The sequence below is a fragment of the Bombus flavifrons genome, chromosome 8, assembly GCF_040668555.2.
Source record: "Bombus flavifrons isolate JBK064 chromosome 8, iyBomFlav1_principal, whole genome shotgun sequence".
NCBI lineage: Eukaryota > Metazoa > Arthropoda > Insecta > Hymenoptera > Apidae > Bombus > Bombus flavifrons.
Genome location: NC_138449.1, coordinates 12,480,804 through 12,496,870, shown reverse-complemented (window position 1 = coordinate 12,496,870; position 16,067 = coordinate 12,480,804). Strand labels below are relative to the sequence as shown.

General features: G+C 42.6%; 1 protein-coding gene across 2 annotated transcripts in view; it reads right to left on the bottom strand.

The window, feature by feature from the left end:
- cmpy (crimpy) overlaps window positions 1–16,067 on the bottom strand; it is a 156,404-nt gene that overhangs the window by 132,536 nt on the left and 7,801 nt on the right. For both annotated transcript variants that reach the window (XM_069118638.1, XM_069118637.1), the window contains exon 4: window positions 2,324–2,548. In XM_069118638.1, coding sequence (XP_068974739.1) covers window positions 2,324–2,548 — 225 coding nt within the window. The remainder of the gene's footprint in view (window positions 1–2,323; window positions 2,549–16,067) is intronic.

The window sequence follows — 16,067 nt, the reverse complement described above, 5'->3', positions numbered from 1 at the left end:
TTATCGTTGATAGAAAAGAAGAAGAACTACTCGTTTATAGAAAAAAAAAGAGGAGGATGATATTATAATAAAAGAAGAAGAAGAAAAAAGAAAAGGAAAAGCCAGTTAGCTGGAAATTTATAAACTCGCAATAGACCGAGTAAAAACGCTTGCTATTCCCATTATTCGTGGAAAACATATAGTATATAAGAAAAGCGCAACGATTCCGAAGTTGAAAATTATCGTCGTGAAACAAACCGAGGCAGAAGTTTCGCCGTTCGCTTCTTTCTACCTTTCTTTGATGTATTTCGACTTGTACTTGGACTTGGATTTCAACTTGGATTTCGACTTAGACCTGGACTTGGTGCTGGACATGGACTTGGACTTGGACTTGGTCTTCGAAATTTTAGTCGTGTACTTAACCTCGACAAAAGAACAATCCGTCTGGTTTCCACCTTCAAAGTACGTACACGATTAAACTTTGCCCGACGAATCGAATTTAACTTTCTGCACCGTTGCAGGTAACTACTTTTGTTACTCGCTAACAACTTCGTTACACGTTCAACGCCAAAGTGTGCTGGAATAGATGTGCTGAAAGTTTGCCTCAATGAAAAGACGAGTTAACTATCGATTCTATATATGCAACGATTCGAGGGACTCTCTAGCCGTAATTACCGCAAACTTATTTCATTCGAGTAAGTATTGGTAATGATGCGAAGTAGAACAACGCCAAGCGTTCCTCTCTTCCACGCTCTAGCTACCACAATACGTGCCATAGAAGATTGTCTAATATCGTGGAAACATAGAACGTTATCCTATTGGTTAGACCGTTCGTCGAGTACACGATGAGTTTTGCATATCAATTATTACGTAGATAACTTTCCGATTATCTGCCATAATTTGTTTGCTCTGCGGTTTACAGTTAGTATCGTTACTCGTTCAGCACGCGTCCGTATCGAGGTTGCAGGTGTTATTTTCGGTGACTTTAATCCGAAACAAAGAAAGGGAAAGAATGAGAGTTACGTCACGAGACGTAACCCCTAGTTATGTCTTTTTCTCATTAACACCGGCCATATACACCTCTTCACCTTCCTGACCTTTCTTCGTTCCTCTTAGTCGCCATTGTTCCTTCTTTTCCTACTATTTATGTTTTCTTTTCATTAACGGGCAACAGCCGCAGTTTCGTTATTTCAACTCTGCTCTCCTTTCACGTACTTCATCCACTTTAACGATTCTCATTTTCTTTCGCCCGTGAACGCTTTATCGTCGAAACGAAACAACCAAACAGATCAACCACGCGTACAGGATGCACGTATATATGGATTACAATTAAGTAATCCGAGGAGTAGACTACTTTATTCGTCGGCAAAATACAACGGTGTGATATTTTATAAAATTACGAAGCAACTGTCGACAAAAATTTACACGGAACAGATGCTTTTCCTTTTGGCATATACGTACAGGCTAGAGGCTATAGTTTCCAAGTAACGCACGCTTTCGATTTTACGGCGGTCTCTTTTGATTCTTGAGATACGCGATTTTGTAAATCTTACTTGTTTCGAAACTCGCAACGAAACTAAACGGCAATGCCGTAGTGTACCGACAGTGACGGAATATTAAGCAAATGAAGAAATTTTAAATATTTTCGTAGTTACTTCGCAACTGTTTACTAGTCGGTATATTCTTGCAGCGCTGTGTCCTGATTCTGATTTTAGATGGAAATTATTTTGGAAACAGTCTACGTTGCAAACAAAGATCTCTGGAACATATGTCAAGGTCATAGAGACTAAATTTCTTTTCCCCAAAACATCACGTTTATAATATTTGAGAATCGCGTATCTGAAAATTCAAAGCGCGTGTTACACGCAAACGTATTCTCTATGATATACATATTATATCGAAAACAAACTGATCCGTGCTGTGTACATTTTTATCAACCCGTAACGATTACAATAGTCAACAAGCAATGGCGATACTGACAAATTGACGATATGATCGTTGGACTACAATTTACAAAAAAAAAAAGGAGGGACAACTGTATATATAGGCGAATACCTATAACCGATTTGTTTGTCAATTCCTATTTATTCTCTTCAATATCCTCGTGAAATGCAAACAAAGAGCGGAATGACTACACAGAAGATTATATGCGTTGCATTCTAAAATCCAAACTTTTTAATATCGCTCCATTGTTGCAGATAGAAAAGGCAATGTCTTTTACGTTGCATCGAAACGTAAATCGGTATTTTCGATTTGGTTTCGTTTCCGACCCGAGAATCGTAAGAACGATATACGTACATCAGATATATCGTAATCTCTCGTGCTAATAATGGTAATTTCTTACCGTAATTCATCTTTGCAGCAAGGTTGAGCGTGCACTCGCGTCGAGTAGAATAATCGTAGGGACGCGGTTCGTTCGGACACCACGGCACCGACGGCCCACAAACGCATTTTCCTGTTGCAACCGTATTTCCGTTCTGTCCGGCGGTCCCCTCAGATACCAAGTTGCAACCAGGTTCGGACATTCTTGGCCCGTGCGGGCAATGCCTCCTCCATCTGCCTGGGATCTCTGGAAAAAGGGCCAACCACAAAAAACAAGTTACAACGACTTGCGATATTTCTCTTCCCGTTGAAGTTTTACGCTGTTTGCAGTTTACGAAAAGAGGATGAGAAGAGGGTAGGAAGAGGAAAAAAATGGAACGCCAACTAGAAATGGGCGTAAGTAAACAACGCGATCACGTATACACATACGTCGTTGCCGCAGCTTTATTTGCAACTTGCCTTGTTTTATTTACCTTTCCCCCTTTATTTTATTTTATTTTTTTTCGCGAGCTAGCTATGAATAATTGTAAACGGAACATCGAGATAGATCCGAAATGGAAATCGAAACTGCCAGACCGTTTGTAACTACCGCAACGTAAAAATTTTTATTTCGTTCTCTGCCTTCGACCTTATTCGATTATACGTATCGCGACAAATATAAATATTTAAAGGCACGGATCGTAAAAAAATAAAAAAGCACGTTGAAAGCGTTAATACACCGTACGCATCTGCGTTTAATAGAACGCGCCAAAGAAACAGACACAAAAATTCCATGGGATCTTATTTAGTGTCGAGGTAGGCGGCTTGTCGTTGATTGTGATTCGTTTCGACATTAACGATCGAAAAAAGAATAATCTATATTTACGACGATTAGAGAGAACGTGAGGTCGTTGGGGATGCGAAGCGAGTTCTCGTGGGGGACAAGAGGACGCGAGAAAGTCCATGCAATTACGCGGTTGCTAACATCGGTAAACGGGACAGGTACAATGTATGTCAGATCGGACTAAGGCTCCTATCGTACCCGGGAGAATATAATGCGGTTTCCTAACGATACTCGCTACGTGCTCCAACGACAAATTCGGATTCAATTACAAGCGGCGTGCAAAACCGGATTGCGAATCCACCGAGAATCAGGCGAACGGTTTAGAACCTATTGGAATATCGTATACACGTACACGGAAACGATTCTCTTCGAGACAGTTGCTTTCGCTTTTATAGAGTCTTAAGCGCGAAGAAGCAATAAGAAGAACGAAATTACTCGTCGGAAGGACGGCCGTAACTTCGCTATAAGCAAGTTGGCAGCAGATATAGCAAAGCCAGGCTTATTCGATCGATAAGTTTAATAATCCACGGTCGAGCGTCCCGGAAATCGAATTTACCGATTGGTTTACCGATCGACGTTCCATGCTGAAGCAAATTGTAAACGCGAATTCATTTCGGGCTAATGGCTTGAATGTGCTTCCGGCTAATTGGCCGTGGTTCGCCGAGTACACACCAAGAGAGCGAACGCACTCTACCGAATTGCCACCGCTGCCGCCGTCGCGCCGCGCCGCGCCGCTCCGCCACCGCCGCAACCGCGTTCCACGTCCTTAGATCAAGACAGAGCGAAATTTTCGGACAATGCGATCGTCGGAAACGCGGGAGTTAGACGAGTTCATCACCAACTGGCAAAGATGTTCCATTTCTGATAACGAGGATGTCTTCGAAGTAAATCTAGAACGCAGGCTCGAACGTGCTCGTTCTAACGATACGCGCAAGTACGACTACGTAGACGATTTCGATGCGAACGATGCGACGATAGCGGCGTATGCGTGATATTTGGCAATTTCCGATGGATTTCTTGCTTTTTATTTCAGCGGAAACCGGTGGTACGAGCGCGTGTAGAATTGCACGGATGTAGAAATCGTATTTTTCGCGCGACATTCGGCCAGCTATATTAAATTTGTGATTTTACGTTCCGAAAGGTAAAGGATTGAGAAATATTCGCACGGCGCATGCCAGCGGAACGAAAATGCGCGTAAAAATATTGTAAAAGTTTATTGCTTCGGCGCAAACAGAACAAAGAGATTATCTCTGATCAAGTTTTGTTACGACCGGCCAGTATTGCGCGCGCGGCGAAAAATCAATAGTTAAATATTTTGCGTTCGCGGAAGCTGATTTTCCTGCAGCGGACGAGTGAAAAAAAAAATTCACCGCACGTCGCGTTCCGTGCGAAACGTCAGCGCGGGACAACGACAACGTATAGGTACGTCCCTGGCTACGATGGAAATACTGTTATAAAAAATAATGGCTCCGTCAGAAGCTAATTGTAAGTAAATTATACGCGCGAAACGAGAGACGACTTAATCAGTCCGTGCGCGTTTACCAGAAGTCACGGTGCAGAATCATCCGTTGACGGAAAATGCAAAATTACCGGCACTAGTTGGCGACTTTTTTTTCAATCCCATTCGCGCACATAGTGGAAAAACCGCGAAATCAGAATGCACCGTCCGACTTGACAGCTATCCGTTTTCCGACCCGACGTGCGCGTCCGTAACAATTAAACGAACCGGAAACTAAAACTATGCGTTCTCATTACCTGTCACGCGAACGATGATCGACGATCTACAACAATTACGAGCTACGTTCGTTATTGTTCGCTTCGGGCAAAACTCCTAATCGGACGGATTTATCCTATAACTTTCTTCTATAATCTCTGCAGAGTAAATTATTCATAGGAAAAATAGCGAAATAAAGGCGGCGCGTGCAGCGTCTTTTAATTCGAAGAATCGAGCAGCGCTGTACGTAGCCCGATGTATGGTAAGACACTCTGGAAAATTCCATTTCGCTATCTGTTAGTTCGCGTTACCGCGATTACGTTTGTTTAATTAAATTTCCAGTTTGCGGAAGTATAACTTTGGGAATGGAACGGGGAAATATCGGGAGAACGAAAAGGCCGCGTCGTTGTTTGCTGAAACGTGCGTATTTGCGAATCGAGTTCGGGTGGACTTTTCCGTAATTTTATGAAAAATCACGCGCGAAATTCGTTAGCGAGGGATAAATTACGCGTATTTGTTGCACGGCGGGACGATAAAAACGGGTCGGTTCCTCGGGTAACCACCGGATATTATTCCATACATGCAGAAAATTTCCCATCGAGATCATAAATTTTCCACAACCACTGTCTACTTACGAAGTAGACGTTCCGTTTCCAAGTCCTTATTTTTCCAGTCACAAAGAACAGCTATCGGAAAGAAGCGGGCTTGTTTTTACAGCATACGTAACGCACGGTAGTACAGAAAATTATAGTAAATTCAATGAAACATCTCGACGTTGGCGGAAAGAGTAACGATACGAACGTTACGAGATTCGTTGACGCATATACATATACGTATCGACTGTAAATCGAGCAAATTTTTCTTACGATTCGTGCTATTCGCAGAAAGTAGGTTGAAAACTGGCGTTGTATTACCGCAGAATTCGAAATAACGCGTTTGAAAAAAGCAGAGATTCCCTCGAGCCGTTCACCGTTTAAAGTTTTAACGATGAGATGGATTGTTTTTGATCGCGTGATCGGACAGGCGTCAAGACACGCGACTTGTATCGAAACCGGGATAGAATAGAATGCGAACACAAGCGCGATACGATCGACGATAGAGACATCCACAACACGGTAAAAATTGCAGTTGCGTGTTTGCTTTCTCTCGATCAGTATCCTATCAGATATAAAATCGCAAAATCCATGCGATGCATTCAGGTCATCCCGTGCATCCATCGATGTTATAACATCGTGTATCTCTCGCTTCGGATCTGCTGTCTCCTACCGATTCACGTAATGTCACGAATTGCACATCACTCAGTCTGATATCCTGCAGCGCACGCGAGCGCACCGGCGCATTCGCACACGCTCGTACACCAACGCAACGCGGCTGCCAATGTAATCGCACACAGCTCGGTGAAGTCCCAGCGGCTTACGCGAAATAAAGCAAGTAATCGATTGCAGTCGTATACAGACCGACAGACTGCCTATAGACCTCGCAACTCAGCGTACACAACGAATCCTTCGCTCAACTTATTTACTCTATCCTTCTTAAAGTAAGTGCGTACTCGCTCCATCTATCGCACAGGCGAAAGTCGCCATATACCTGCCACAATATCTCCTTTGTCGATTTCTGTATCGACCGTTTATGTTCGCGTGATTACGCGTATTCTTCCCAGCCTTTCGTTAAACAACATCCGCGTTTGCAAATCTATTTACCTTCTATCTATGACGTCGCTCGCCGATACACACCCATCGAAAGCCTACGAATCTTAATCGACGCGATTCCATCCGATTTTCCATTTTTTCTCTTCCCCTTTCAGAGATAGCTAGCTCGCGCTTTCAGCCAGAGTGTACATAGTACGCGTATGTATTTGAGCGAAGACACCTACGCTTTTTCGGTTGTACAGCGTTAGAGCGCAGGAACGGTAATGGAAGATGCGCAATGAAAGCGTTCCGACAGTTACGTTAAATATTTCTTTGATCATAAATGGAAAGGTACGTTCGATCGAACAACGCGTACCGAATAGCAGAGATGATCTACAGACTTTTGAACGAGTGTGTTCGTTCTCGTGCGAATTTCATTTGGCGCACAGTTACGGAAAGGTAGATACAGGCGAACGAAGAGTCGCATAGAAATGCCAGCCAAGTAGCGCGTACGCTTGCGAGCCATTCTCAAGATTTGTTGCTCGACATTGAGAAACTGGGCTTCCTACGTTGCCTCGCCGTACGTACGCCGATACGTAGGCCACAGAGTTACTCGCGATGCTTTTTCTTCGTCGAAATCGCAATCCGGTCACGTACATTTATTAATCTCGGCTCCGTTTACTTTCCTTCTTGGCTATACTTTGCGATCGCCCTGTTAGCGATACGACTTCTTTACTCGGACGTAAAGACCGCGAAACCGAAGGGGAAATCAGCCGATGACTTTCCAAGTTTCGAGCGTTCGAACGTTCCAACTTTGAAAAGTACCGAAGCGATTCGATAGAACTCGCTGGCAAAATAAATATTCTTTCCCTTCCCATAGTTCCACGTTCTTCCACGCTTATAAAACGCGCTTTTTCTCCGAACGTTACCTTCGAAGTATCTAACTTTCACCATATTTCGTTTTAATTTCGACCGACGTTAACGCCACGATTCTGCGAACGTTGGATCGCGAATTCAAACGATTTCGATTTTATCTCGAACCCCGAAAGGTGAGGCGCGAATGACGAAGAAAGAGAGTCTATAGACACTTGGAACACGGTAACGTCTAAGAGCGTATTAGATGTTAGATTTCTGCCACGCCATGGTAAAATATCACGCGTTCGTGATTCGTGGGTCGTACGAATCGCGCGATACGTGCGAATTAAAACGCGAATCGACACGAATAGAAACCTACGCCCCGCGATTCTCGAGAGCAATCCGAGTCGTTCTTTAACCGTGCAAATTGGAAGCGGCGTGTATTTCGGGCACATTTGTCGCACGGCTAGCAATTTTCCACCTACCAAACTAGTCGAAAAAAAATACGAGAACCGAAACATGAAACCCGTTCTAAAATCAAAATATCCTCATTCGCGTGCAAGCAGAATTTCCACTCACGCGATTCACGTATTTTTTCGCGTGTCTGCATTACTGCGCCAATGTACATACGATACATTGTATACGTACACATAGGTTGATACATACATGTATACCTGTGTACGTACCTGCATGTACATATATACAGCGAGCAACAAAACTACTAGTACACTCTTCGAAACAGAATAACTTTTTTTAAAATAGCACCAAACGACTTGAGCCTCTTTTCGAGAAGTTAAGAGGATTGGTTCGCTAGATGAAGAAATATGTAGGGTAAAAAGTTTTTTGAAAAAAAATCGCAATCGATCGGTCTAGCGCGCGCAAAAAAAAAATGTAACTGTCGCTTTTAACGACTTTTAATCTGGGCTTGTAATGAAAATTTGAGCTACGCATTTGCAAAATGTACACCAGCTATATACATGTTGAAAATTTCATCGAAATCGGTTAACAACGCTGTAAGCAACAAACGATTAAAAACGGTGAAAACTGCAATTTTTCGCGACTTTCGGTCCAAAATCTGATCATTTTTACATCTTTCGACGCCTGCCGCTTGTTCCCACATTAACCGATTTGCATACAATTTTCCGCATATATACAGGGTGTGACAGAACATGTGTCAACCATTTCCAGAGCTGATTGTACACTTAGAAGCAATGGAAACAGTTCACACAGGACATACGCATGTCCTATCCGTCTTCGTTTATGAGATATAACGAATGTTCTGTTACGATTCTTTTGTCGTTTAATTAGCTACACAGAGGACGCTCGAAACGACCACCTTGCGTTTCAAAGTAAACTCGTAGACGTCTTGTTATCTTACACTGTTCCGGTTACACGGTCCGGTTACACTATGGCCGATTACTGGTGTTTCCAAAATTCGTTGGAAAGCTCGTTCCATTCCGAGACCTTGGTATTTCGACATTTCCAATAGGCGTCACGAAATTGGTTGTACCTCATAAACGAAGATAGATAGATCGTACGTTTATGTGAACCTTTTTCATCGTTTTTAGGTATACGATCAACTCTCGCAGTGGCTTCCGCGTGTTCTGTTACATCCTGCATACCTGACGTGTCTCTTCGAAACGCGTTGTTTCAATTTTCATCACGGACCCGGATGAAAAACTCGCAAAAAACCGACCTTTGCTATTTTCTTCGCTATTCCGACCAATTACGATTTTCTCAATAAATGTTCTACACGCCATCCAAAGAACTAATCGCTCCAACCTCTCAAAAAAAAAAAAAAAAAAAAATGTAAAAAAGTTATTCCGTTCTAAAAAGTGTACGAATACTCTTGTCCCTCGCTGTGTAAATACATATGTAAAGGTAATATATAACATAGGTGTACATATAATATAACGTATAACTGCGCGAGGCAAACTCGTGCGGACCGATGTGACGCGATGTAAACTACTGTTTATACCAGAGGCTATTACGGACGGTGATATTCGACGCGTGGCATGCATACAGCCGCAATCTATATGCACCTGAACGGAAGAACATCTGTCGTTGGAAATGGACTATTCTTCGTTTATTTGATTCGAAACGAGGTTTCCCGGTATGGACGTTGAGTCGCCTCGATGGCCGACTCGAAGCCTGCCATCGACCACAGACCGACTATTACTCGCGACCCTTGCGATTTTATTGCGGCCTTACCAGGCAATCGAATATCCAACATCGATATGTGAACCGCCGCGATTTCGTTTCAATGTTGTTGATCGGTTCGCTATCTTTTTCTTCAGGGCAATTAAACGGAATCAGCCTCGATACTGGTATTCTGTAAGCGCCCTTAAAATCGATCCATCGCGATATTATTACGATATTCGCGAGACGCGGCCGGCCCTGTTGGAAATTCTACATTTTATTGCTAAATTAGCCAGCGAGGGAAAAATATAACTTTGCGTTCGTGTAATATTCTCTGTCATAAAAGCAAGCTTAATATGCGCGTTCCTCTTTTTTTAGCATACCGGACTCGACTTCGTAATTACACTGTACTCGGTGACAAAATGTTAAGGGTAGGTTTAAAAGCGAATACGCGCGCTCGGTACATTACTCTTTTCGACAAAGCAACGTTTTCGACGTAGTAGCGCGCGTAAACGTGAACTCTTTTTTTTTTAGAAAAGGTTGGCGCGTTCGTTAAAAAGGAAAAATGGTTTCTCATTGTCCGTCGTTGCTGGTAAATCGGGCGCGAAGCAAAGCGCGTAAAAGCGATCAAACATCGAAATTGCGAGCAAGCTCTTTCACGCAGTGTTGTACCGCGCGCCGCGCTCAATCTTTTTACCATCTGTCGTCGACAGCAACGACGTTTTATCAGACTGTGTCGTTTCAAATATTTATAATACGCGTTCGCGAGGATAGAGAAGTTATCGCGTGTGCACAGACCACGGTGAAACGCTTTAGGAATCGCGCGAACTGTCGCGTCGCCAAGAGTAAATGGAGTTTAGCGCGTTTCATCGTCTCGTTTATGAATATTTGAAGGAAACACGGTGCACGACGGCACCGCGTTGTAAACTTGCTCGCACTATTTCAACTGCTACGGTACAATGTATCTCGCAGAATGACTACTGTACGGTGGAAAAGCAGTCATCCGAAGGTTTACGTAATGCCACAGTACGAACTCACGGTTGAAGTAAAAAATACTCGAGAATGACGAGCCGTGGCAGGGGAGTTAAACGAATTCATCTTTAAAGACCCGCCGCTGCCATCGGCCCGGTCGTCGTCGCGCTTCGACGCTATTTCCACCGTTCCAAAATGCATGGTGTTCTCGCGCTAAGGATTTTCTTCTGAAAAGCGAATCATCTCCGTTACGCTACTGCATAAGACATAGAGCCTGAAGCGTGTACTCGTGACGCATGTATGCATCCCCTCGACAACGAACGAGGACGAGCAGCTTTTTTTCTACGCCAGCGTTCATTGAACTCCGTGTACCGATGCAAAAACGGCCAGCGATTATAGATTTTTCGCGATAAACGAAAGAAAGAGAAGAAGCATTCACATTTTCAGGCTGTGATTCGTATTTTAGGTTGAATATTTCGCACACCTTCCTCGACCGATCGTTTCCATTCGTTCCGCAGACTTTCCAAAGCCCAAGCTTCACCGTTTTTGGCTAACTGTTATTTCTCTATCATCTCGCTACGAACACCAACATATTCGCAGGAAACTTTATCGAAGGAAACCAAACAAGGATCAACGGACTTATCAATCGGTTTTCTCTTTGCTTCCATGTTGCCACGGAACATTGCTTGAAAATTGCTTTATGCAACGACGTTCTTCAATTATCTAGGGTGGTTTTAGTTGAAATCCTCGACGAAAGTATTTCGTAATGCAGTTCCATTACGTAGATAATGCAGTGTTCTGGTACCAACAGATACTACGTCAGGTAAGATTCGATAAGAACGCTCGCAAATTCTCGCGATTTCTTTTTCAAAGTAGTTTTGCGGTGCATTGGTTGAACGGCGCAACGATATTACAGGTATACGTAGAACAACTGGTGGAAAGTCAGATTCGTCGTCGTAATTTCGGCATACCGTGATTAAAAACAGATCTCTATGAGATCCCGGCCATGATTATTAAATTCTATAGAATTTCCTCGCAGTCTAGCGACTATCAGTTTCATCGAAACTTTTCTACGAAATTAGTCACGGTCCGTGGCAAAGAACTTTACCGAATGTATACCACGTTATCGTTTGCCAAACTTCCTTCGGTTTCCATCGACACAGGCATGCAACTCCTATGAAAGAGCCGCTCCACGTTCTTTTAAGTAGTAACCCATATTCACGCCGAGTAAACACGGTGGTTTTGGTTTTAATAGGACTCTCGTTACGAAAGAATCTTGGAAGAATAAATATGTAAATATAGTCGGAGCAGCGGCGCTTAAAAATTCGCGAAATTTAACTGAATCTCATAAATATATATATATATATATAGTTGATATCTTCTTTCAATCTAGTAATTAAGAACTTCTCGTATCGTTCCGTGTTCTAAGCAACAATTATTGATTCGTTGTCCTTAATGAATTTTACCTGTATAAATTGGCGTCTATGTATTTTTATGAATTTAATACGTGATACTTTCATATTAACGTGTTTACTCTAAATGCGTTATTTTTTCCCGTGAATAAATAAATACACGAATAAATGAATAGGCAAAGAAATAATTGAAACTTTCGGTCAAATAGGCTGGTACCATAGACCGAGCAGACAACAGCTTGGAAACTTACAACGGTGAAGCGGACGGTACAGCACATGAAATTCGTTTAAAAACTCAACCTCCCCTGTAGCGTTTGTTAAGCGCTCGCGCAATTATGTTTCGTACAGCAGAGCTTTGAAGTGTTGTGATTAATTTATCGCATAAACGTTGTTCATGGCTGACCGAGGATCTCGCCTTACTCGTAAGAGGGTACGACGTGCTCGTGCTGGTTAATCGAGCTCGATATCACTTTGCGACCATGCAAACGATGCGTACACGCTGTTTATATATGTATGCGTATACACGTACGCACATACATGGCCATACGATACGTGGCTCATGCAGATAATGTTACGGTCAATATTTCACCACAAAACTTACTCGAGCCTGCATAATCTAATTTTTAATCCATAGTCGTATAAAAAGAAGAAAACGAACTATTTAACGTCGTTTACTTAACCATCACGCTGTACGATTGTACGGGGCCGATCTGCCGTGTCTTCTCTCTTTCCAAGGATATACCATACGAGTATCGTAGATCGTAGAACAAGATCCGTATAAAGTGCCTATACGCTATGGATGTGCGAGTGTCCTTGCCTCGAGTTATCGTACGAAGAAAATTCACGGATTTCTCCGATTCGAATTTTTACCTATACGTACATCTATACAAAAACTATGGAAGTGGAATTTTAACACGCTTAAAAAAATGGGCCACTGCAACAAGCAATTACATAAAGGCTAGGTAACTGGATGCAGCGCAGCCTGCATCTACAGGGAAATAATAACTGGCCGAAGCAGGAAAAGCATCTGTCCGCTTCTATCTTCTTAATAAAATGGAAAAGAACGTCAAGCTTCCCTTTGCGTTTCTCTGAATAACATCAACGGCACACGGCACGTCTAGCCGACGAGTCCGACAGACTCGATATCATCTAAACGAAATGCAATGCACAAAGGGATTAAAAATGCTTTCAACGTCAAGGACGTCGTTGAATGCTGTCGACAATATGACGATTTTAGAAAACATAAATCTACGTATACGACATTCGTACGTGGCACATTCTCATCGCAACGGTCAGAAGCGGATGAGTCCGGTAATGCATGAGACGCGTGCTTGATATCGTTGGTAGAAACGAGCGACAAATTGAATCTTCCTCTCGAAATTCTCCTACAGGTTTTCCTGTGTAACGTGTGGCAAAAAGGAACGTAATATTTGTCGCGAGTACTGGCTAATTCAGATGAATTTACATGTCCGCTACGTCGACCGAAAACCGATAATGTCTGTGGTTAACGAATTCAGATACAGTTTTACCACCAACCTCCAGCCAACCTCGAAAAGGCAATAACGTCATTATGAGCAACGGCGAGGAAATGGTCCGTAAATGCTCAGATATCTTCTATCGTCTTTCCCATTCTTTCCCTTCTTTTTCCTTAACCACGACGAGATCGTCGAGACAGACTTGTTCTCGTTTCAATGGACTACAACGCGTCCTACCGCGAGATAATGATCGCCTTCCCTTTTACGCTTCGTCGTTTGTTCAGCAACCCCAATTCTATCCGCGCTCGTCCTTTCCTTCGTCCGATATTTCGGATAAGTTACGCTTATCGATGGATCTTTATCCGTTTAAACATTACGTTTTACGACATACGCGTACTCTCGAATCCCAGACGCGAATAAAACTACAACTGGCAATCTTACCACAGAGTTATCGCATCGATGAATTATACAATATCCAAGATACCGCGAACTTGCTTGAATCGCGTGTTCTCTCTATTTTCATTTTATTTCGTCGAAACGATCGATCGTTCATTCGCAAGAACATCGCGATTCGCTAAATAAACCTACAGGCAAAAACAATGGAGAAAAATATCGTTCGAAGGTAGAAAGTATCCGAGAGTGCGATAAATTCGATCTATGAGATTGGTTTCGGCACGGGTGCAATAATAATCTGAGGTGTCGCGTGAAATGCGCTCGCAGATCGCTAAAGTAAATCACGCTGGTTAATTGAGTTGCACGTTATACAAATCGATGTAACGTACATTGGGTTCTATCTAACTTGGCTATCGGTAGGCACGTTGGATACCAAGCGGATAAAATATGCGCAACTGCACGCGTTCCATAATGTCGAACGAAATTTTTCCCTGCAAACGATGAAATAAATATACGCGGTGTAATTAATTATTCTCATCTACGTTAAATAACGTTCCACGAGCGGAAAAGTTTCAAACGTGTAAAAATTTCACCGTTTTCTCCTCTTCGCGGTTTTTATCTCCATGCTTATTTTTCCTCTTTCGTATATCTCCATTCGTGTTCCATGCGATCGGTTTCGCTAGTACGGATTACATACTCACAGAGTTCGTGTTCGTTCTATTGTCCCTATTTAAAATTACGAAACGATAGCGAAAGGATTTTACCGTGGAAGCTTACGAACCGCGAAACCTAAGTTGGAGTTTTACGATGCGTGCGTGCTTGTGCCAGCGGTTTTTAAATGAAAGCACGGTAATGTAAATATAAAGGACCTAAACTAATTTGTTCGTCTCCCTCTATTCCTCTCGTCACGACCTCTTACGTTCGAGCAACGATATTCCATGAATACTGAGTACCTGAGCTTCCACGTCAAGTACCAGAGCATATGCATCGACTTAAATTCACGGAGGCATGCATATTCGCGACCAAAGTGTACGCGCAGCTCTTTTCTTAAACGGTTTCCAACGAGACTTTCGGATCTTGCGATAGATTGAATGGTCGCGAAAATTGATTTATAACTTTCCCAAAGGCTGCAGCGAATCAAAAGGTTAATAGATTTATATAAATTATGTGGTCTGATAGGATTATCTGTTTACGAGGAAAGTAAAACCCAAGCCGAATAAAAGTACGGTACGATAGGAGAGAACGTGGCGTTTAACGGATAATACGCAGGTAAAAATAGAGGAGGAAGTAGCGGCAAAAGAACAGGTAAGAGTATTCCATGTCAAAGAACGAAAATCAAATTCTTTCAAACTGCATTTTCTCGGATTAACGTCGCCGACCAGCTACGTTTCATATACATCTATAAAAGGCAAGATAGTCTTGATTCCCAACGCGAGGAAATTGAGTCAAAGTAACTCAATTACCTGCCACTTTAAGATAATAACGAGAGGATGGTACGAGTAATTAGTATCGAAGCGTTCATGAGCTGTTGGATCTCGAATCTGAAGAGCGTTCGATCGAAAGGAAAGAGATTTCGAGTACAATCGCTCCTTTATTTTCTTTCGCCATTAACAAGAGGAACTCTTTCAATTATGACGGCGCTTCGGAATTGAAAAGCGCTGATTTTACTTACAAACGGAGAAGACAAATCGTTCTGTGAAAACAACGGTTTTCAAGGCACTGCAGGATTAGGATACGCAAACTTAATGACTGCAAATAAGGAATCACTGATATTTACTTCGTTATTAGCTGTCCAAACTCTTTTAAGCGAGCCACTCCGATGACTGTTCGTGGTTCCATTTAACATTTTCCTCCTTTCTCTCTTACCTTTCCTTTCGCTACCTTACTCCACTTTACCTTATTCTATTGTATCATCGAATGGCATTGGCAAAATTATTATCATTATTTCGTTCTTACACTTTGTTTCTATTATTATGCTACCTTGCGCGTGTATTCTGCTCCTCGTTTAATCTTGCTCGTGTAATATTGTTTCGCTTGCGTGACTGCTACTCGTAAACGTTCGGATCAAAGGATCCGTCCCGTACTCGATCTAAGTAAATAAATTGAACGATAATTATGATATCGAGATGTTAACGCGATCCAAACGATCGTACACGAGTTTTTGCTATCGAGGCAGCTGCCAGTTTACATGGTTACCGATCACGTTCGACTCTTAGAAACAACTCGAGCCGCTGTCACGCGTAATCGACTCGATGCCATTTACAAACGTACATAGTAACCAGGTTGGGTATAACACGACGATTGCAATGTTCGGAAGAATTCACGATGAGGCACGGCTACCAAAACAGGTACCTG